Source organism: Notolepis coatsorum, assembly GCF_963971535.1.
Source record: "Notolepis coatsorum genome assembly, chromosome: 2".
In the NCBI taxonomy this organism is placed as follows: domain Eukaryota; kingdom Metazoa; phylum Chordata; class Actinopteri; order Aulopiformes; family Paralepididae; genus Notolepis; species Notolepis coatsorum.
The window spans coordinates 181,908,852-181,933,190 of record NC_140166.1 but is presented as its reverse complement, the minus strand read 5'-3'; the positions used below and the strand labels follow the sequence as shown (position 1 = coordinate 181,933,190).

Here is a 24,339-nt window from a genome sequence, read left to right as displayed (position 1 = left end):
CTCTCAATTTGCTTATAGATATAATGGTATAGTAAAGAATATGGTGAAACTCAAATAAATAATAAAACTACATTCAACTATGCCCTGCCTGCGTGTATCGCTTCCGCAACGGAATTCGGTTTCCGGGTTCCTCTGATTGGCCGCGACCCCCACGTGACCCGCCCCCCTATCCACCGCTGCCGTGGCAGCGCGATTGTTTACATCAGGGTCCCCCATTTTCAATTCATTTAGAACGATTACGCCGTAACAAATCATTAAAAAAATATACACCGTTAACTGGAATATGTTGTGCCTTTACACATATGTTGGATTATGTAATTGGTTTGTCATGACAAACAAATAAAAAAAATCGCGATTTACCAGCTGGCTACAACATGTGTGTTGATGTTGTAGTAGCCACCTCCTCCGCGGCAGGAATACTAAGCTCCCCCTTAAGCTCCAGGAGAGAGGGGAGAGGCTGAAAACCCGCAGTTCTTGCCCGCCTGATGGGAGCCGAATCCCCGCATCCGATTTGTCTGATAAATACCCCCAAACATGGAGGTCCCGAATGCATGGAAGTATTGATTGCGCCGTAACGAATCATTAAAAAAAGATACCGTTAACTGGAATATGTTGTGCCTTTACACATATGTTCGATTATGTAATTGGTTTGTCATAACAAACAAATCAAATATCGCATCCGCCGGCTGTCTCTGGCTTGCTCCAGCGGACACCAGAGCTCAGCCCGAGGCGAGAATGTGCTGCCACGAGCGGCATCGCTGAGCTCTGGCTCTGACTACATGCAGTCACTGAGTGTTGTGTTGCTGTAGCCAGCGGGTAAATCGCGATTTTTTTATTTGTTTGTCATGACAAACCAATTACATAATCCAACATATGTGTAAAGGCACAACATATTCCAGTTAACGGTATATTTTTTTAATGATTTGTTACGGCGGTCGTTCTATATGAATTGAAAATGGGGGACCCTGATGTAAACAAGACAAACGTCTTTCTCAGGTCTGCATCCCCTTAACAATTGTGTGTATTGAGCCGTACTGTATTGTACCCATTCTGCAATCTGTTAAATAAAGTTTTCATTCATTCATTCAGTCAATACTTCCATGCGTATAAATTGAGGAAGCGAGCGAGCGCGTCCGCGGCCGCTCGCTCTGCCGACTGCCGCGCGTGGCAGCGGCAGAGCGGTGGATAGGGGGGCGGGTCACGTGGGGGTCGCGGCCAATCAGAGGAACCCGGAAACCGAATTCCGTTGCAGAAGCGATACACGCGCCCTGCGTAGGCTGTAGGAAAAGTCCATGATATTTCCTTTAAAAAGAATAATTAATTAGACAACCTAAATCAGCTCCTGAAGGAGAGGTAAGATAATAATTTCTCAGAATGTGTTAAAAATGCAACGCAATCACACTCACAGTAGTACAGTGATTTAACAAAACACGTAGTGATAATAGATCAAAATGTTCTTATTAGACCAAAAAGGAAAATAAAACATAATTCACAAGTGCTCATTAAAGTTCAAAGTTATATGTCAGACTCTGGTATATATCTTTTTTTACATTAAAATACAGATGACTCGTGTTTTAGATTAACCCATTACTCAAACCAATGGTACCTGCACGTATCTATCTTTTCCACGAAGCAACGAAACACAAAACACTTGTATATAATATATTACATGATCCTGATCTATGTTGGTGTAAGTTTGTGCAAATTAACATACAATATACAGATCAGTGTGAATCACAACAGGCTATTTAAAACAAAGACAGATGAACACTAAAACCACAAACCCATACGCTTCAACAATGCCACAGTGGCTTAATGCAACAATATGTTGAGCTTAAAATCACATTATTAACAGAAAACAATTTGGTCTAAATGTAAATACAAACGCTACATTTCAAAGCCACGCGCTTCACATTTTGTAACAAATTATTGCAATTTTTTGTTATCATTAATAGATTAAGGCCATGTTGTTAAAATCTCCTACAATATTACATATGGCATGTAATTCTCTGGTCCACTAACCCTTTCAGGTGTACGAACGCACATGTGAGATTAGAATTTTGAGATCTGGACATTCAATGACGACAGTGATGATGTCACAGCGGCTACCGGCGGCTATTGGACGCTATGGAGTTTCAGAATTCTAAAATAGAATTCTTAAAAGAATTTCAAAAAAACGTACACATAGAGACGGTTAAAACACAAAAAGTGGAATGCAAGTTCTAGACGGAGCAGTTAGTTGGTCATAACTAATCTCTACGATTCTGGAAATGTCCATCAGTAAATGTCGGGCAACGGGGGATACTTTCTATCCCAGTATCCACTAGAACACAGCCAGTCTTGGGAGCCGTTGTGGGGGTTCTGACCCGGCTGAAACCACCTGGAGAGAAACAGGACAGATGATCGTTGTTCAGAACCAGTTGCTGCCATGAAGTCAAGACATCATAAATTAAATAAAAAAAATAGATACACAAGAAGAAGAGAAACTATTTGAATAATTTTATGGCAAAGTTACAGTATGGTTAATCTGGATGGAGAGTTAAACAATAAATTTTGGCAGCCGGGTAGCGCAGCGGACCAAGCGTCTACCACCACAGAGACAGTGGGATCGAATCCAGCTGTGGTGCTTCCGGGTTGGCCGACCGTCCATACTAACACAATTGGCAGTGTTAGCGGGTGGGAAACCCGGCGAGGGTGGGTCCTGGTCGTTGTAAACAGCGACTCCTACAGTCCGGTCGGGGTGCCTGCACAGCAAGGTAAGGATCTAGGAGAGGTAGTGTGACCTTCCACACGTTACACTCTCCCAGTGAGAGTCCGCGCTGCCAGGTGAAAAGAAGCAGTGGGCTGGGTACACATGTGTCGGAGGAAGCATGTGATAGTCTCCGCCATAGATATATAGAACACTAGATAGCTTACCCGCGCTGCCGGCCAATGGAGAGCGACGTCGTCGTAGGGCGGCCATCTTGCCCCAGGCAGCTCAGCTACTGATAACATTAACACTTTAATCGCCAAAAACGCTGGGACACGTCTTTCCCCGCCATGCTTATTCTGCCAAAGACGCTGGACCACGTCTTTGATATCAATATTTCAAAAATCTGTGATCGAAATCATATTTCTCCCCCGGAGACCTGAGATCTACTGTTGAGCCCCTCTCAACTCTCCAACGGTTCAAGAGCGCCATCTGGTGGCCGATCGGTGGATCGCCCAAACAGGAAGTGATGCGCCGGATGTGGTGCTCTCCCATATTTCGTCCGGGCACTCGCTATCGTTAGCGGGACTCCATCTTGATACACTGGACATCGATCGGTTGCAAATAACTCGATAAACAACATGATTTGGACGTATATACTATTATACAACCTGGAAATGGATCGCATATTTGTACATCCCATAATAGGAACATTTCTGTTCCACGCTCATCGCCCAACGGCGCGAGGAAGCTATGGTGAGTTTCAACGTTATTTTTCAATGTGTTCGATACTAACTGCTCTAATGATCATATCACCCACACTAGATGAATCATATAACGTTGGCCACGGAATTATAAACGACCCCCCCCCATCCGGTCATCATCAGATCATACGTAGTAACTTCTAGAAGCACGTCCATTTGAAATTTTTTATCTCGCGCAGATTCCTATCAAACTATTTCATCATCAATATAATGCATTTGGAGCTATAAATCACGTTCTGGAGAAAGCTGCAGAAAACGATAAAAACATACTTATACTTTAGACCGTATTTTAGTATGAATATGTGAATGAAAAAGTATAACGTTGCTACACCCTGAACAATAGATATAGGACGTTGAATTGGCCATAGTAATGTCAATTTAGCAATACAATTTAAAAAGTTCTAGCCCTGCAAAGAAGGGGAACTTCTCCATATTAAATAGGGCTGGCGGAGGATGGTAAATTATGAATTTAAGCATGGCGATCAAAGTGTTAATGTCTATGGTGCATGTACTATTTAAATAACCATAGATTGCTCAATTCTTTACCTATTTTCAAACGGGTTGGTTTGCTATAAACATCAAAGATGTAGTTATGATACTGCATACTTATAATTTTTTTTTTTAAAGATGTTTTTTTTTACAAACCGCTTGAATCATAGCCACGTTAATAATGCTTGTAATAAACCAAACCGTTTGTAAATCGTCAATCGTCAATATTTCAGCGAGTTATGAGTATTTTTGTCTGTGCAGATCACTCACCCTCACTCAAGGCTGACTGGGGCAAGATGGCGGCGGTTAAGCTATCTAGTGTTCTATATATATCTATGGTCTCCGCCCTCCCGGACCGACGGTAGGGGGTAGAGTACGCAACGGCCAGGAAGGGGATTGGGAATTGGCATAACGACTAACATTGGGATAGGAGAAAAACGGAAAAAGAAAGGGGAAAAAAGATAATAATAAAAAAAATATATATATATAAGTTTTGCACATAATCTCACACAAGCTCTAAACAGTTTTGCTCATATGAATTTAGTTTGACAGCTATCGAGAGTAAATGAGTTTGAATATGGCCACCAGTGATGTCATGAGGGACATTGAATCCTTGTGTTGTGTTAATTACAGCTCAATGAAATTATAAGGTAGCAGTCCCTATAAGACAAGGTATTGCTATCTTTTCATTAGCTATAATTAACACAACACAAGATTCAGTGTCCCGATGACATCACTGGTGGCCATATTCAAACATTTCCTCTCAATAACTGTCAATCAAAATGAATGTGTGCAAAACTGAAAAAGAAATCAGCATTGTTTTTTGGTGATGTGCCGCTTTAATGTTGTATACTTTTTTTTTTTTATTATTATCTTTTTCCCCCTTCTTTTTTCCGTTTTTCTCCCCTCCCAATGTTGCGCACTCTACCCCCTACCGTCGGTCCAGTACACATGTGTACCCAGCCCACCGCTTCTTTTCACCTGGCAGCGCGGACTCTCACTGGGAGAGTGTAACGTGTGGAAGGTCAGACTACCTCTCCTAGATCCTTCCCTTGCTGTGCAGGCGCCCCGACCGAACTGTAGGAGTCGCTGTTTACAACGACCAGGACCCACCCTCGCCGGGTTTCCCGCGTCTATACTTTCCGTAGCCGCATTTCTGCAGACCCCTCTCTGATTGGTTGAGCCCATTTCTGCAGACCCCTCTCTGATTGGTTGAGCGAAGCCCCTCTCTGATTGGTAAAATGAAGCTCGGGGGTAGACGCTGGCTCGTGTGGTGAGCACAGACCATCGCCATAGTTTCCCAACAGGAGTAAAGTCCGTAGCAATCCGAAGTGACATTGACCACCAGACTCTTTCTCTTAAGGCATTAACTGGGTTAATTAATATAAATGTTATATTGTAACTGTCTAGTTACACATTGGTTCCGAAACATGTATGTTCCAGGCTGCAATTAAAACTTTGAATCTGCTGGTCCGGCTTCCTGCTTTCTTCTAACTGTCTAGTTAGGCATTAACTGTGTTAATCTAAATGTTACATTGTAACTGTCTAGTTAAGGCATTAACTGGGTTAATCTAAATGTTAGGTATTGTCACACCAGGATCAGTTGGTATGATGAAACACATGTTATTATATGTTTGATTGAAATGTTGTGTCTTACACTCTTACTAATAATAACTAATTCCTTGGTCAATAGAAGTCTCTGTGATACTTTCTGAATATGATGTTCCCAAAATGTTTGGGAACATCAAATGGGCAGGGTTATAATAGAAGAAAGACAGTGTAAACAATATAATTAACTCTGAAAAAGAAACAGGATACACAACAAGGTGCATGAGATTTATATAACGTTACAATGTGCATAACGTTATGAATAAAACATGAAATAACATATAACATTATGTTATATAACGTTACAATGTACAGTTTCTGACAGCTGGCTGTGTTGTCACACGAAATAACGTTATAAGCGAATCTGGTAGTAAATTTCTTTTTATCTTCTTGATATGATAACATTACGCTCGCCTTTTGCCGCGTGACGAGCTAAACCAATCAGAGAGGGGCTTCGCTCAACCAATCAGAGAGGGGCTTCGCTCAACCAATCAGAGAGGGGTCTGCAGAAATGGGCTCAACCAATCAGAGACGGGTCTGCAGAAATGCGGCTACGGAAAGTATAGATAGACGCTGGTTTCCCACCCGCTAACACTGCCAATTGTGTTAGTATGGACGGTCTGCCAACCCGGAAGCACCACAGCTGGATTCGATCCCACTGTCTCTGTGGTGGTAGACAGACGCTTAGTCCGCTGCGCTACCCGGCCGCCCGAAGGTTGTATACTTTTGACTACATTTTCTGCCTCTACTGTTTCATAACTTCAAAAGTCACTTGACTATTTCAAAAGGTAATGATTATTTGGAAACCAAAGTAATGTTAGTGTAATTCTATCTAGCACCACCAAGGGGTGCTGCCACACAACTCATAGAACATATTGAAACTATTAGGTCCAGGTTAATGCTTCAAATGCACTTTTGTATCTGGGTAGAATTCAATCAGATTGTCTGCTTAATGAAACTAGAAAACACCAAGCTGTAAAATAATAAATAAAATACACCATAGAATAGCAAGCAAATCAAACCTGGGGCCAAGGGGAGGGGTCCTTAACACCAAAGCCAAGATGCAACATAGAGAAACAAAACAATGCAAGAGAAAAGTGTGATTTAGCTTTAGGATATCACAGCAACAAATGATCTAACAGTAAATAAATAGCTGAGAGGAAATTCAATATCAAAGATTACTTGTGTGCCATTTAAGTTCCAAATTGTATAACAGACATAAAGAGCATTATAGTCATTTTGAGAGGAGAATATCTGTTTTATTGACCCATCTCAAAGCCTGACCTCTTTTCTTGATCCTCCAATCGAGATCAAGAAAAGAGGGCAGAGTTTGAGATAGGTCCGCTGAACAGTTTCACGTATAACCTCACCTCATTTTCGACTCCTCGTCAGATTTGGAGCGGTTTTTGCGCGCGGCTCTCTGTTTCTCCTCTACCCTCTTCTTCTCCTCACTTGCCAAGTCTACAAAAAAAAGGGGGATTCGTTTCACTTACTTCTGTTTCAGATCACACAAGAAAAGATATTTGTTGGCAAATACATTATGTTATTAATAATAATAATTACCAATATCACCGTTCTCCATGGCTCTTATGTCCGGTCTCAGCCTACAGTCTGTTTTAGGAATGACTTCCTCCATCTCCTTATTCAGCTCATTCAGTTGCATGGCAAATGATGTAAAGCTGTACATCTTCAAATAGTCCAAAAAGACAAAAAGATTAGATTCTTGTTCAAACAGAACTAGTCACCCCTCACACAAATTAATTTCACATGCGTTGCCAAATCTGTGAAGTTTGTCAAAAAACAAATATCACACAAAAACCACGTGAATTTCATATGCGTTGCCAAATCTGTGACGTTAGTCTAACTCATGTGAAGTTAGCGTGTTTCACATATACAACGTATACCATTAAAAGGGAATGTCATCCATTTGAAGGATTCACACGTTATTTCCTGGCCCCCAGGACAATTTTGTCAACATTTCTGATCATGCACCACTCTGGTATGGTTTGGCAACATCATAAAGAAATGATAGGATCACCGTTACCACAGTTACAGGTCATCTACACCAGGGGTTCCCAAACTTTTCAGGCCAGGGCCCAGAAAATAAGGCGTCAGAGAGCCGTGGCCCAATGGACATCGTCAGGCTTTTTTTTTTTTTTTTTTTTGTCATGTGACCGATTTTTTAAGCCAAATATCACTTCAATCCTATTAAGTTAGTTCAAGTTAGTTATTCATTTATATGTGCTATTTATGAGAGGGCTAACTTGTTGCAAAATAATAATGATAATAATAATAGCCTCATTAAAATACTATTGTTGCTTCGGTTGTTTTCAGCGTTTTATGTGCATAATCTGTTATTTAGTTTGAAATGTTCGTTGAAATAAGTAGATTTTTCGTTTTTGTTTATTTATTAAGTTAATATAAAACCATATAGTCACATTTTAGAATACACTAGAATAGAATTTTAGAATACAACTAGAAACACTGTCCTGGCCTGCTTCTAAGTTCAGTGGCCTGACAAAAATAAATAAAAATAAATAAATAAAAAAAATAAAAAAAAACATTTTTTTTATTTTTTTTAATCATCTCGCGGCCCACCCGTGGCTGCTCGCGGCCCACCTTTGGGTCGCGACCCCGACTTTGGGAACCACTGATCTACACTACACGCTGCAGGAAGAAAGCACTCTGCATTATGAAGGACACTAGTCACACAGCACTCTGCATTATGAAGGACACTAGTCACCCAGCACTCTGCATTATGAAGGACACTAGTCACCCAGCACTCTGCATTATGAAGGACACTAGTCACCCAGCACTCTGCATTATGAAGGACACTAGTCAGTCACCCAGCACTCTGCATTATGAAGGACACTAGTCACCCAGCACACAGCCTAGTCTCTCATCTCTCCTCAGGGAAGCGTCCACAGAGCATCAAAGCTCGGACCTCCCAGCTCAGAGATTTTTACCCCCAGGCGATCAGACTGCTGAACAGTAGCATTCAAATGAATGTAGAAGCTGTGGATTATTTATGTATTGATGCTTTTATTATATGCTGCTATTAGCTTTTATAGATTTCTTGTATCATTCATATGTTTTAAGGGCTGAAAGCGAGCCAGGGCTAAATGCATTTCATTGACAGTATACAGTACCTTTTAATTATGACAAATAAAACTTGAACTTGAACTCTTCCAATGCTAGAAATCAGAGACAAACCCTGAATTGGAGATGTCAGCTAGAGGTCAAATCTGGGGTTGCTCCATAGATAATGAATGGAGCACCGGCTTTGTGGAACAGTTATATTTAGCTCTCACACCCAAAACAGGGTTCATATTCTAGTATCAGGTCTGAACCAGAATTTAAACATAATTTGGGTGTAAAAGTTCACACAAAACTTTTTTGCACACACAGAAGTCGGTGTCCCATTCACTGTCTATGGAGCATGTGTTTTTCAGGTGTTTTTCCATATGTGAACTTCAGAACTTTTTTCCCATGATGGCAAAGGCAGTGCTTAGAGATGAATACACAAACCAACGTGTAGAACCTGTACACTAAAGAGAGGAATACACAAACCAAAGCGTAGAACCTGTACACTTAAGAGATGAATGTACAAAGTGTAGAACCTGTGAACTTAGCTCCAATACAAAAAATGTATAATTAAGATGGGGAAACTTTGTCTCCATTTGTATTTAGTAATGTTGTCTTCTATGAGTTGGTTCATACAGTGGACCTTATCTCAATCCATGTACTGGTATTTGGAGATGGGGGGTTGGGGGGGGTGTATAGTACGCCGATTCAGATATACAGACACCAAACTGTAAGTAATCAGCTGCTGATATGTAGGTATTCATCTCATCCATTACCTTTACTGAATGATAAAGACTTAAAAGCAAACATTCACTTAGAGTCACTGGGGGACACAAGGGGTTGTGCATTAGACTCATCATATGATGCGAGGGGTAGTGCAATAAACTCATGATACTGTATGATGCGAGGGGTTGTGCATTAGACTCATGATAGGATGCGAGGGGTTATGCAATAGACTCATGCTACTGTATAGTGCGAGGGGTTGTGCAATATGTTGCTGTTCTTATCACTGGTTGTGTATATGTGTGTAATGTGTGGTTGTGATGCTACAGTATGTGTTGCTTTGTTTACATGTTGCTTATTTGTTTTTTATTACTACTGTGTGGAGGCAGCTATGTGTGCTGCATTTGAGTCCAAGACAAGTGTCCCTACGGGGACAATAAAGTATATCGTATCATATAATAATCCAATTTCCTTCTTTAGAGGGATCTAAATGCTTCCAAATTTGGGGGGGGGGGGTTTGATTTCTAACAGTTTCTCATCTCTCTTGGCATCATACTTTTAACATGATATCAGTCAGAGTGTGTAATACCAGTATTGATGCAAGTGCATCCATGTTTTGAGTGGGTTTTTTACAGAATTCCGACCCGGTGTCTGACCTGGGCAGAGTTGGCAGGTCGAGGTGCTATCCTCCACAGGAGCTGACTGCCAGGTATAACCTCCACAGTGTCCGCGTCTGGCAATGGGACCTCTTCTGGCTCCTCAACAGAACCCTGGACACAAGGTCAACATGGAGATGCATGAGCCCAGCTCTCAGCTTCAATATGTCTACCGGTACCTCATTATCATAATGTACTAATTTACTATTATTACTATGTTATAATATTGTACTATTACTAATATACTATAATATTGTCTAATTTACTATTACTACTACACTATAATATTATAATACTGTACTCTGTACTGTATTTAATCTTACAATATTACTATAATATTGTGCTAATACCAATTCTGTTGACATCTATGTTCAAACCTTACATGTAGTGTTACATTATTACATTGCATTTTATTGCCTATATTTATGTCTTCTACTATTACCCTGCCCATACCTGTACCCCCCCCCCCCCCATGCTGCTATGATGCCTGAATCTCCCCAAGGGGATCAATAAATTAATATCTTATCTTATCTCATCTCATGAATAGTACTGTAGTGTAGGGTATATCACAATACTTGATGAGAACGAGTGATCTTTAATGTATAGCCTTGATATTGATATAGTTGGTGTAATGATACAATATTGTGGGTGAAAGTGTTGCTGTTTTATGTTATTATAGCTTCCCAAACCACCCTGCCCTGTAATGTACAGTATGTTAAAGTTCACACCTGTTTGCTGCCTGTAATATACAGTATGTTAAAGTTCACACCAGTTTGCTGCCTGTAATATACAGTATGTTAAAGTTCACACCGGTTTGCTGCCTGTAATGTACAGTATGTTAAAGTTCACACCGGTTTGCTGCCTGTAATTTACAGTATGTTAAAGTACACACCGGTTTGCTGCCTTTCTTCTCTTCGGCCATCTTCTTGTCACTTCTCTTATGAGCTTCGAAGGCAGCAGGGTCTACTATGTACATGCATTCCGTCCATTTGCCATAAAGGGCGCAGAGCTTCTTTTTGCTGTATGAAACACAGATAACAACCACAGGTCAAAACCACGGGAGTCCCCAAATGACCTCGGGCCAGTTCTAATAACAGACGTTGAGAGGATAGAATGGTTTCCTTGTGTATCATGAAGATCTCTTTTAGTGCAGCTATGGAGGATAATTGGGTACCAAAATGGCACAGAAATAATTCATATTTTTGATACTATACGAGTCGACAAAGTCAGAAAAATAGTGGTTGGCAAGATTAAGGGTGTACTCAACGCACCCTCATGTCTTCCTTCAAAGCAACAGTTGTGATTGGAGGATCAAGAAAAGAGGGCGGGGTTTGAGATGGATCCAATTCTATCCATTTAAAAATTCTACGTACATTAACAACATGCCGTGTCCTACAATGAGAAACAATAACTCTAAGTGCTAATAGATTAATCATTAATCATACAATTAAATGATTGAACACACCATGTCTCAGTACAGTATTCTGTGTTTAATTTTCAAAATGTAGGGAACATTTACAATTTCCAAAAAATTCAAAACATACCTTTTGTCCAGAATATAACCTTCAACTTTGTGCAGTTCTTTTCCAAAAAGGCCACATGGTTTGAAATTCAAGCAGCACCGTTCACCAGTTCTAGGAACAAGCAGAAAGAATGACACATTCATTCATTCATTTGACTTTCCATTTTTCCAGTCATACAAAGCTTCCTCATTCACAGAAGGTTGGTCAACCTTCCTCAATTTGTCGCAACTTCATCCTCTGCTGAAAATATCACATGCTTTAATGTGTAATCTTTAAAATGCCCAGGAAATGAAACACTACTTCATGTGCCTAGGTGGCATGCACAGTATAACTAGGATTGTTCAAGTTTCAAGTTTCTTTATTAGTTGTCATATAGAAATACAGGATACTTTTATATGAAATGCTTCTTTCCGTATTGCTCCTGAGAGTGTGCTATATAAAAGGATAAGTATAAAAAGTATAATATAAGTAAAGAATAAAAAGTCAAGTACGTAAACAAGTGTAAACAAAACAAAAATGTTCAATATACATATATCCAACAATATACAATATACAGTGCAGAGTAGAGAAGGTAGCTGAGTTCCCATACAGTACAATACAGTACAATGTGATGAGGTACAACTTAGCTTAGCTTGTGGTGCCACCTTGTGGTGGTGAGGTGCAATGAGGTAAAATATACAGATATACCAGCACCAATAAATATAAAGTGTGTTAAGTGTCTAAAGTGGGTGCTACAGTGAGTTGTTTATTAAAGTGAGTGTGTACGTGTGGATGTGTGTGCTGTGAGTGTATTTGATGGTTTGTTACATAGTGTTATTTTCATTGATTGTCATTGAGCATCCTGATTGCAACATCTTTCACAAAGAAAATGCATTTTAAAAAGAAAAGTGGGAACCCACTTCCCATCTCTGGTCATAACTTTAACTTTCATAACTTTCAACGATAGAGAAAACATTCTCCTGGTTGGTCCTCAAAGCTAAGAGTGAGATCATCACTCTGAGCTTTGATTGGTCCTCAAAGACAGAGTGAAGGCTAACACTTTCTCCTGATTGGTCCTCAAAGACAGAGTGAAGGCTAACACTTTCTCCTGATACAGAATGAAGGCTAACACTTTCTCCTGATTGGTCCTCAAAGACAGAGTGAAGGCTAACACTTTCTCCTGATACAGAATGAAGGCTAACACTTTCTCCTGATTGGTCCTCAAAGACAGAGTGAAGGCTAACACTTTCTCCTGATTGGTCCTCAAAGACAGAGTGAAGGCTAACACTTTCTCCTGATTGATCCTCAAAGACAGAGTGAAGGCTAACACTTTCTCCTAGGGGTGTAACGGTACGTGTATTCGTCCCGCAAATTTACGGTACGGGCGTCACGGTGCGGTACATCCAGCCATACGAAGAATACGTCGCATCATACCACTAGGTGAAACTAGGGTTGCACTTGCACATTTGACAAATGTATGCTCAATATCTTTACTGGCTTACTAACAGTCTTAACACAGAAGGTCATTCATTTAACGTTGAATATCAAACTTTTATTGCCACATTTAGATGATGAATAAAACATTGAAGCTTGTAAAGGCAGGATGACAATTGACAAGCCAACATAACAAATTAACCATGCACTCTGCACAGACACACACACACACCTACTGTACACACACACACACACACAACACACACACATCAACGTGTTCCGCGCTACTTTCCCTTCACAGCCGATTCGAGAGAGAGAAAAACGCAAACGTACTTTTTCTGATCTGGACTGGTCCTCTGAGCTCCTCTCCAGTCGAGCTGCGGTGTTTAAATCCAACATATTGATAAATCCTCTGTCGTTGCTGTGTAACAATGTCTCTGCTTCACGTGAAGTAAAATCTAATAGAAGTGAAAGTGAAAGTATAGGGGACCGGTGGGGGGAGGGGGCACTACTAGGCAATTAATTTACTCAAGTGTATTCCTGAACACAAGAATGACATAGTTATCACTGACCGACTACCGCGGCAAGCCTAGGTAGAACTAAGTATAACTTAATAAAAAAATTAGGGCTGTCAAAGTTAATGCTTTAACTTTGGAGATTAATTGAAATTATTTAAAGCGTTACATTTTTTTTTATCTATAGAGTGAAAAATGTTCAACGTTCTGAACTTCCAGCAGTATCTTTGCTTATTCTTTTTTTGCATTGACTCATGCACCTTTTTGAAAATCATCTGACATGAAGATGGAACACATTTTTGTTGTTAATATGATTTATATGACTGGTAGTTCATACAAGACATTATCGTCCTCTAAGTCAATCTGCACTTTAACATATAGGCCTGGGTTGTTTTTATTTCTGTTAGAGCCGCGGATATAAGAAAGAGGTCTTTAAAGCTGAGTCAATGTTGATGGTTTTGTTGAACATTTGTATTTCACAGGAGAGAAACTGTATTCAAAGATTAAAGAAAGCTATTAAAATAGTCTTTGAATCTAAATATACTTTCTTTGTGTTGATTCTACATTAATTCCATGATTTTACTCAAGTAAATATCTGTTACAAGCTTCGGTCTTAAGTAGAAAAAAATCTATTGACAGCACTAAAAAGGAAATTATATTTAATAATAATTATAATTATAATTAATAATAATTCTAAATATTTTTTCCCTGTTGTACCAAACTCGTACCGAACCGTGACCCCAAAACCGTGGTATGTACCGAACCGTGGCTTCTGTGTACCGTTACACCCGTTTCTCCTGATTGGCCCTCAAAGACAGAGTGAAGGCTAACATCGTTGTCACTCTTCATTTTGATGTTATAATTGGTCAACGTTTACATCAAGCCCCTCCCAACATTAAGTCCCGCCTGAAAAGCCTGCTTTGTTGGAAAGAAACCCACTTGTCTCATCAACCAGCTGCCAGTTGATGAGACAAGTGACTCTATGGCTGACTAGCTCTCTCCTACACACGTTCTTTACTCTACTAGCTCTCTCCTACACACGTTCTTTACTCTACTAGCTCTCTCCTACACACGTTCTTTACTCTACTAGCTCTCTCCTACACACGTTCTTTACTCTACTAGCTCTCTCCTACACACGTTCTTTACTCTACTAGCTCTCTCCTACACACGTTCTTTACTCTACTAGCTCTCTCCTACACACGTTCTTTACTCTACTAGCTCTCTCCTACACACGTTCTTTACTCTACTAGCTCTCTCCTACACACATTCTTTACTCTACTTCACTTAGAATAGTTATGGTGTCCAATAGACACGACAACATTGTAAAGAGGAAGTAACTACGATTTTGAAATGTGAACCGACTATTACCACACAGATAATCACGTGGAAAATGCATGTCATTTAGTGGTCAAGTCTGCAGTCAACAACATGGTCTGGCAACGTGGACATTGTAGACTCAACCGCTGAATTACGCCGTTATTCCACGTTAACTGTGCAAATTTTTTAGTCATTTCAAATCATCAAAGTCTTAGTCAATGCATCTTTCAACTAGAAGTCCGTTCCCATAAGTGGCCATGTTTATCTGTTGTAAGTAAGTAAGTACATTTTATTTATATAGCACCTTTCTAGATACAGGATCACAAAGTGCTTTCCAATCAAAAGAAATTAAGAGCATCAAACAACATCATTAATACATAGAATCAATTAAACACACCAACTAGAGATATAATACAAATAAGACCAAGATAAAACTAGCCAAACGCCAGTCTGAACAGTAGCGTTTTTAGCTGTTTTTTAAAAGAGTTGTCCTCTTACTTGTGGTTGATGACTTCCATATTACCATACTGCTCGATCCACAGCTGGCCCACGATGATGTTATGAACACAGCACGTAGGGTTTGTCCATGTGTACGCCTCGTTGTGCCTGGAGAGAAAGCAGGGACTTTGAAGATAATGTGCAAGTGCAACAGAACAGGGTAAACCTGATTTCACACCAGAAGATACGGTCTACACACCGTGGTATAACGTTGGGCAAAATGTTTAAAAGTGCGTATTTCACTGAGCAGGATCAATCAATCAATCAGATTTATTTATATAGCACATTTAACATGACACGTGTCAACCAAAGTGCTGTACAGAGGGTAGATACACATAGATACATATTGACAACAAACACACTCCGTTTTATGGGAGGGCACACAGGCAAACACATAGGAAAACAGGGCATGAGTCAGTGAACAGGAAAGGCTAGTAGGTAGAAGTGGGTTTTGAGCCTCGATTTGAAGGCATCTATCGAGGGGGCGAGCCTAATGGAGGTGGGGATGCTGTTCCACAGTTCAGGGGCTGCGATAGCAAATGCACGGCCCCCCCTGAGCTTGAGGTTAGACCTCCGGACTGTCAGGAGCCTCTGATCGGCTGACCTGAGGGACCTGGGCCCTCATTCATCAATGTGTGCGTAGAACATGTTCTATTTCCACACGTAAGCACAGAATGTAGAACCAGTGTACGCACAGGGAAGTTGGGATTCATCACACGTGCGTACGCAGGCTCTACGCACACCTGTCATGATGAATCCCACCTTGGCTCTGCGCCGAGGCTCGTGCACACTTTCACGTATTTGCATACCAGAAACGCCCCGATTAACCATATACGGTAATGGAATACACCCATGAAATGTGGAAAAATGGACTAAGCCGAGGGAAGCGTGTCATGAGACAGGCTGACAGACGTGTACACTTACGGTGATGTCGGATATGATATCTATTAACCATTGCTGCCTGGGCAGCGCAAACACTAATAAATACCGCGCTGGAATATGACTGCCTTTTCCCGTGTTGTTTGATTAATACCCAGGGATTAAAGTTCTCCTCAATTTTATTCCAAATCGCGATGGATCTCCCGTCAATTTTCTACCTGCTGCATATGATTTCTAGAGGCATACTACAATCTATTTTGATGTCAGTATTGGGTAGCCTATATAAACAATAATACGAGAGCATATACAAGAACAATGAATCTCACTGCATGTATGATGTAGCCTGCCTTTCAATACATGAACTTGAATTCCATCATGTTTGTGTGCGGGACTCACAAGGCTGTTGTCACAATGGGTGGTACCGGTACAGTAATAATAACAGTCCACACAATATCACGCGATCCATGCCATAGCCTATGTTCTATTAGGACATGATCTGTGACGACAAATGTTCTAGAATGTTTGATTAAGATATCATACTCTGACAGCATGCCTATGATCAACAAAAACGCGAACTTGAATCCCATCATATACATAGTCTGTCCACTATCTGGTGTCATTGCAATGCGTTTTCTATTCTTTCTTATACAGTAAAAAGGGGGAAGAACACTATATTCATATGACTTGTATTCTGCTTACAGCTTCGAAATTCCACTTGTTTCGTTTAACGTAAAGCCTTTTAAATATAATCAAAACGTTCCCGTGTTTCTGTGGTCTGTGCGCAAAATAATAACGAGTTGAGCTTTATGATTTATGATGAATTGAAAATGGGGGACCCTGATGTAAACAAGACGAAAGTCTTTCTCTGGTCTGCATCCCCTTAACAATTGTATGTACTGAGCTGTACTGTACTGTACCCATTCTGCAATCCGTTAATAAACTTTTCAATCAATCAATCAATCAAGCTACGCGGAGCGCAGTCAGTCAGTAGCCTACACCCCGTATATTCCGATAACGCTATATAAACCATGCTGCATTCATTCTGAGAGAAAGATCTATTATTCCAAATGCTATTTATAGGGTTTTGACCATAAAAGAACTTCTGTATGAACCGTAATTCATTATAGTTCATTGTAAAATAGCAACAGTAGTGTAATTATGGTCAAAACCCTATAAATTGCATTTGGAATAATAGATCTTTCTCTCAGAATGAATGCAGCATGGTTTATATAGCGTTATCGGAATATACGGGGTGTAGGCTACTGACTGACTGCGCTCCGCCAGTGTTATTATGCACAGAAGCTCATTTCCTTGTTGTAATAATATATTCTACCACTGGGCGTCAGGTAAGTGTGCTCTGACCTGTGCGTAGACGTAAGCACGGAGTCAAGTTCAAATTGAAATTGATGAATCCCACTCTTTGCTTAGAAATGATCGTACGCACAGGGTAAGCACAGATCTGTGCGTAGAACACGTTGATGAATGAGGGCCCTGGTGTTGGAATAGGGGGATAGGAGGTCTGAGATGTAGGAGGGGGGGTGACCATTAAGGGCTTTAAAAACAAATAGGAGAACCTTAAAATCTATCCTGTAGCGTACTAGAAGCCAATGAAGGGAGGCAAGGACAGGGGTGATGTGGTCTCTCTTGCGGATTACACAGTTATCAAGAAAACCTTCTGAAAATATCACTGAATAAGTGATGTTTTGTTCATAATTAACAATTATCAATATGTATGATTTAAGCACATTCCTAAACCCAATATTTCCAAGTTTAGTTTTACACACTCAAATCTAAGAAATGTATATGTAGTCGGTGGTGGCGGGCGCCTTCTTGTACGCTGTGACCTGCTGGGGCAGCGGACTGAGAGCAGGGGACACAAACAGGCTGGATAAGCTGGTCAGGAAGGCCAGTAGCGTGGTTGGGGTGGAGCTGGACTCCCTAGCGAGGGTGGCGGAGAGGAGGAGCCTTGCTAAGCTCCAGGCCATCAGGGAAAACCCCTCCCACCCACTATACACAGACTTGGCTGACAGGAGGAGCATGTTCAGTGCTAGGCTCACACTACCTAAATGCAGCACTGAACGGCACAGGAAGTCCTTTATTCCAACAGCCATCAGACTATACAATGCATCACTGTGCCTTGCTGCATCACTGAGCACAGAGTGACAGTTACCATCTTCCTGGACTCTTACTTTTGAAACAGCACTGTGCAATATTACACCTACTGTAGACCTCAGTATATTTTTACTGTATTTATTTACTGTATATTTTATTCCATTTTTATTCTATTTTATTCTATTCTTATTCTTAGGCAATTTGATTTGTTTTGTTATTCTTATTCGTGACCTGTTCTGTCTAAATGTTTAATGTTGAGCGATTTGCAGTGTCAATTTCAAATTTCCCTCGGGATAATAAAAGTATTTCTATTCTATTCTATTCTATTCTATATCTTTTTATTCTTACCATCTTCTACTATCAAGCACTTTTCCACAAAATAATCTTCCTTGCCTATATTACTATCTACTATACTGGTATGTCTTCACTATTATGCACTCAACACTGCAGTACCCAAGTTTCAACACTGTTTGATGAACATTGTTACAAAGCTGAAAGAGTTGTACCCTTCCTGCTGACTTGTCGCACAGAAATTGTATGTTGCTTTGGATAAAAGCATCAAGCTAAATGACAAAATGAAAATGTAAAATGTAACTTGCTAAATCCTCCATTTGGTGAAATACTCAGTGTTACATCTCATCTTCATGTCAGCTACGTACTTGGGCAGCTCAAGCGTGATGATGCCCTTCGGCTCAGCTTCCACACTCTTGCCCCAGAACTTCAGCTTGGGGTAGATGGAGCCATGGAACACAAAGTCCTTCTTCAGGCCCTCTGCATGGAAGGCACTGACTGGAGGGTGATGGCTCACCTGCTCCGAGATTAGCCTGAAGCCCAGGTCCTCTCTGAGTGAACGAAAATGAGAGAGGTAATTCAGGTTGGAGCAAGTACACATAAATTACGTTGTTTGGCTTATTTATTATTTAGAGTTTATTAACTAACTATATTTAATAAAAATGACTGGATAAATTCCCCTCTTACCTGACCAGTTCGTAGGTTTCGCCCAGCAGTGGGTTGAAGGGTTTACCCGTCCGCTCCCACTGGGAGGCCACAGCGGATACGGCGAATGCAGCCACACACTGTCAACATCAAAGCCATGCACAGCAATGCAATGTTAAGAGATATAATCTACTGCCGTGTCCAATGTGATCAGTTGAAGTTGAGAAGTAGAGTGTCAGCAAATCTTCTTTTTTTCAGTGAACCTTTGTAAAAGGTTTCTCCGTCTCCTCTTCCTCAGGGTTTCTTTACTCAATACTCTTGTCTAGACATCTCATGTCATAATTGATTCTCAATAACAACCCTCTACTATTTTTCGCACCACTTCACACGCTTGCCTCCCCCATTGTTCAGCGGGTGTTTACATGACCTTTCAGCCTGAATGGGTGTGTAAGGCCAACGCCATGCTCACTCAACATGGGCATATTCTGCTATGTCAATATAATGTTAATATATGAATATATAATATATATATATAATAATAATAATAATATATTATATATATATATATATATATTCATACATATAATTAATATATATATATTAATAATTATAATATATATATAATTATATGTTAATATATTGACATAGCATAACAACAAACAATTTTTTTTAAACAATCTTAATGTACTGTATATTATTTTATGTGTACCTTCATCCTCTCTATAGAGTCTGAGGCAGCGTTGGCCTGATGGATGAGGTAAGTATGCTCCATGTACTCCGTCAGCCGCTGCAAGAAGCTGAGGGGCTCGTTGAAAATCACAGGCATTGTGATCTTGGAAAGTTCCTGAAAAAAGGGAGGGAGCAAAACTGAGGGTCATTAGGAGGTATACTAGAGAGAAAGAATAAAAACCCTCCACCAAGTGATCGCTCTATGCACATTGTACAAAGGTACTCCGTTAACACTCGATTTTTATAACTGAATAGATCCTCTGGAAATTGCACAAATGCTTTAAATGTATCTGTAATCTTTTCATAGAATTAGTGTGAGAAAAATATGGTGTTCTACAACCCCCCCCCCCCCCCCCCCCCCAGGAATTCAACACTCCAACTGGATTACAAACCCTTTCGTGCTCTATAAGCTTGGTACTTGGTACTATACAAAAAGGTACCACAGTAATACATGCTATTCAGTACACGTAATATTAATAAGGACACTGTGTTCATGTTGTCATGTTATTGACCATATTCTCACGCCGATGCAATTTTGTATTTATGTCATGCTCAGGTTGGGATTAGAGTGGAAAGGAATTCCAACCTGAGCATGACATAAGAGACATAAAATGGCCATTGCGTGATTAGGCTACCATACAGTCATCTCTCACACATCTGTGATTGACAGCTCACCATTCCAATGCACTTCCTCAGGATACTCCAAATGCTAAAGTCATTTCTTGAGAACATAGGTGCCGGTAAACTGGTTCTGAAACGACACACACACATATATTGAATTGGTCATATTATTAACTGTTGTAAATATATTGTAATAATTATATAGTCTATGCTCGTCTGACCTGTTCTCATAGGCTATGTTTTATATAGGGATGCTAGGGACAAATTGTCCCTACCAAAGGAATGGCAGTGGAAACTGTTTTAGTATTATAATTCACAACATCACAGTCTTGCAAAACAGAGCCCTTTTTATCTATTGCGAAAGTATAGGTTGACAGCTGCATCAAGAACCTATCAGCAAGCTGTCCTATTATCTGCAATATTCAAATCAACAACCTGGACTTTCCTCCCTCCCTCACTTATGTCCCATTGAAAACAATCCGAAGCTCAAATCAAACCTATGCCCCTGCCTGTACTTATGATCTGTACCCTGCAAGTTGGCATCCTGGAATACGCTACAAGCTAACTGGTGGCCGGAAAATCTGATTGCTTTTGATTAATTAAAAACATTAATGAAAGACCTGGAAACAGAGTCAATCGGGAGCAGTCTGTGTTTCTGAATATCTCACTTCCTTTAACCCTGAACACTTGACTTTGAATGTGTTTTGATATTATTCTATGTATTTATTCTGCATTTGTTTCATCTTGCAGCGTCTGTAAGTTTGATGTATGTTTTAAATGCTGCCGTCTTGGCCAGGTCTCTCTTGCAAAATAGATTCTTAATCTCAATGAGAATTAGCTGGCTAAATAAAAGGTTAAAATACTAAATAAATCAAATAAAACCATTATAAATCTCTATGAGCTGTATCGACTTTTATCTTTATGCCATCGTTGCTACAGTTGCCACATTTCTAGATTAAATGGTCCAGACATGTAATGGATGCAGGAGGTCATATCTTATTCAAGCGAATATAGCCTGCAACCGGCAACAAAAGCCCTCAGTGTAGTTTCAGCCACAGGTAAGGCTGACATATTGGACCAAAGCCCAGACTGACAATCAACACCAACCTACAAGACATCCAGTGAGCCTTGGGATTATCTGTCTCTCTTGGCCTTTACAGCTCTGAAGGCTACAATACATAAATAACAAGCAAATAGGACGTTTGAGGAGAGGAGCATGGTAGAAAGCAGCAGAAACCACTTCCTCCATCGTAAAGCCCACTCCCCTTTATAGCAAACTGAAGGGATTAATCAACGAAAAAACACACAAGGTCTGATCATTACATTACACTGTGGACTCATCAATGTTTAACGCGTCCAGCGCAGAGTTCAGGCATCTCTTTCTCTTGCTTCCACCAGGCCAGCCCACTCTCTAAATTATTCATACTTTAGACCTGGCAAGGACTAAGAAAAATAGGGCTGGCCCCAAATAATCTACCGTTTTGGTCGACCAAGTTTTCATTGGTCGTTTGGTTGCGGGAAGAACATTTAAAAAAAAGAAAACGTGTCAAAACGAGGCCAGTATGTGGCTGGACGTGCATGAATGCAGGGGTGTAAAGTACTTGAGTAATTGTACTTCGTTACAATACTTAAGTACTGTTTTTGGGGATTTGTACTTTACTCGAGTATTATTAGGTTTGTATACTTGTACTTTTACTCAATTACATTTCAGAGAAAAAAAACATACTTTTTACTCCTTACATTTAAAATGCAGACCTACAAAGTACAAATCTTGCAGGTCCAACCATTTTAATTAGTATATTTGTTTCTCTGGCCAAACTAACGTTAAAGTTATTAATCCTGCAGCCGCACTTTATTTAAAAACAGCCAATCAAATCCCCATCAATGGAAAATTAACCCGCCCATAGCCATGCTTATTGGTCCTTGTGCAAGACTAGAAAGCGGGGATCTTTGATTAAACACCTGCTATCAGAAGCTTTTTGACTTTTACTCAAGTATGTTTTTAGCCAGATACTCTGACTTTAACTTGAGTACGATTTTGAGAAGGTACCCATACTTTCACTTAACACATTGGTTGCCAACGGCCGCCATGCGTTGGTTGCCAATAACGAGATTTCTCTCGTTATTTAATCGTTATTTCTTTTATTAGCGATATCCATTCATTTTTCATCCGTCCAGCCTGACATTATCATTGGGAATGGCTCGGAGCTCGAAAAGGGCAAATGCCGCCCCCTATCTTCTCCCGGATGGTAATGCACATCATTGGATTGGATTGAGTGAAAAAGTGCATCAGAGAAATACTCCGGTCCAGGATTTTCCTATCTCTGGCAAGCAGTGTCATGTTACCAGATTCACTGGCGAGGCTGGAAGCAGCTTAGATTATGCGTTTCAGACTATAACGCTGGATCAATAAACGCGATCAATATTTGGAATGGCGATCAGGAATTGGATTCATCTTTTTGCAGAACATCTGATCTGAGGTAAGGCATCTATGTTACCAGTTTTGGGTTAATCAGAGTTGTTTTTCACAGATTTCACAACGTGTGTGTGTGGCGTTAGGCGCTGAGCACGGCACGAATAAATGATTTTTCAGCCCGCTTTTGTATCGTGCATAAGAACACAAATACTCTCGATAATCTAGTGTTTATTTGAAAACGATTCATAAATCAGCCGGAAAATGACAACGTGTTTTGTGTATTCCAGTAAATGGCTATTTTCGCGGAATTTCGCAGAAATTACTAGAACTCTCAGAAACTATACTCGTATTCAAAACGGTATAAAACGGAAATGTACTGATGAAAAAACAATCCGTTTCATACATGTTGACTGCAAGCAAGTCATTGATAAGCGATGGGTGTATTAGACACATAGCCATAATTTAAGATATAGTTTATGCGTTCGCATTTGCACATGTGCTCGTCCTCCCATTGATTAACGTGGTGGCATCCAAGCGATAAATCGTCATATCCGGCTGGCAACCAATGTGTTAAGTATCATTTCCGGGTACTTTTTTTTATTTATAAAAATAAAATAAAAATTACGACAGAGGAGAGGGAGAACGGGAGAAGATGTGGGGAGGACAGGCGGCAAATCCGCCCGGGAGCGGGAGGCGAACCCGGGTCGGCCGCGTAGGTCTGCCACTCGGGCGCCCCGTACTTTTTACACCAATGCTAGAGGACTTTTAATTTGAAACGACAGACACACTCGGTCACTCAGGGACAGACAGACATTGGTGTTTACATGGCTGGTAGTAGTTAGTAGTTATGTTCGGCAGGAAATCCAGAGGGTGGGATCATTCCGAGAGGGTAAAGGCGCCACGATGGTGTAGTGGTTAACACTGCCGCCTCACAGCTAGAAGGTCCAGGGTTCGATTCCCGCTTGGGGACCAGGTTTCCGTGTTGCCAGTTACCCAGGTGAGGTGTCTCCCGGGCCTTTTTGTGTGGAGTTTGCATGTTCTCCCCGTGCTCGCAAGGGTCGTCCCCCTGATAAGATAAACCCAATGGAAAAACATGCACAACAGATCGCTAACGAAGACGGACAGGAGCACTTGGATTGGTCCCTGGGGCGCGGCCCCACACCGCAGCCCCTATCTGCTCCCGGCTGCCCTTGGGGGGAAGGACGACGGGATGGGTCAAGTGCAGAGACTCAATTGCATCGGCAACCCAACAAAAATGGCATGTGTGTGTGTTCCTGTGTGTGTGCCGCCCATTGCATGCGTGTGTCACTGCATGCCGAATAAAGACTTCTTCAAAAGTCCAGTTATAAAAATTATGGAACCCTGGA

The 24,339-nt window shown here is 40.7% G+C and overlaps 1 protein-coding gene across 3 annotated transcripts in view; it reads right to left on the bottom strand.

The window, feature by feature from the left end:
* Positions 1–1,441: 1,441 nt before the first annotated feature.
* Positions 1,442–24,339, bottom strand: part of osbpl1a (oxysterol binding protein-like 1A) — a 47,139-nt gene continuing 24,241 nt past the window's right edge. For 2 of the 3 annotated variants that reach the window (XM_084338151.1, XM_084338152.1), the window contains 12 exons: positions 20,611–20,686; positions 19,916–20,050; positions 19,249–19,346; positions 18,930–19,112; positions 15,280–15,387; positions 11,558–11,647; positions 10,906–11,032; positions 10,014–10,127; positions 7,114–7,237; positions 6,921–7,011; positions 6,573–6,593; positions 1,442–2,380 (listed from right to left, as the gene is read on the bottom strand). In XM_084338151.1, coding sequence (XP_084194277.1) covers positions 2,278–2,380; positions 6,573–6,593; positions 6,921–7,011; positions 7,114–7,237; positions 10,014–10,127; positions 10,906–11,032; positions 11,558–11,647; positions 15,280–15,387; positions 18,930–19,112; positions 19,249–19,346; positions 19,916–20,050; positions 20,611–20,686 — 1,270 coding nt within the window. In that variant the 3' untranslated portion in view covers positions 1,442–2,277. The remainder of the gene's footprint in view (positions 2,381–6,572; positions 6,594–6,920; positions 7,012–7,113; positions 7,238–10,013; positions 10,128–10,905; positions 11,033–11,557; positions 11,648–15,279; positions 15,388–18,929; positions 19,113–19,248; positions 19,347–19,915; positions 20,051–20,610; positions 20,687–24,339) is intronic. The other variant, XM_084338153.1, reaches the window with a different exon arrangement.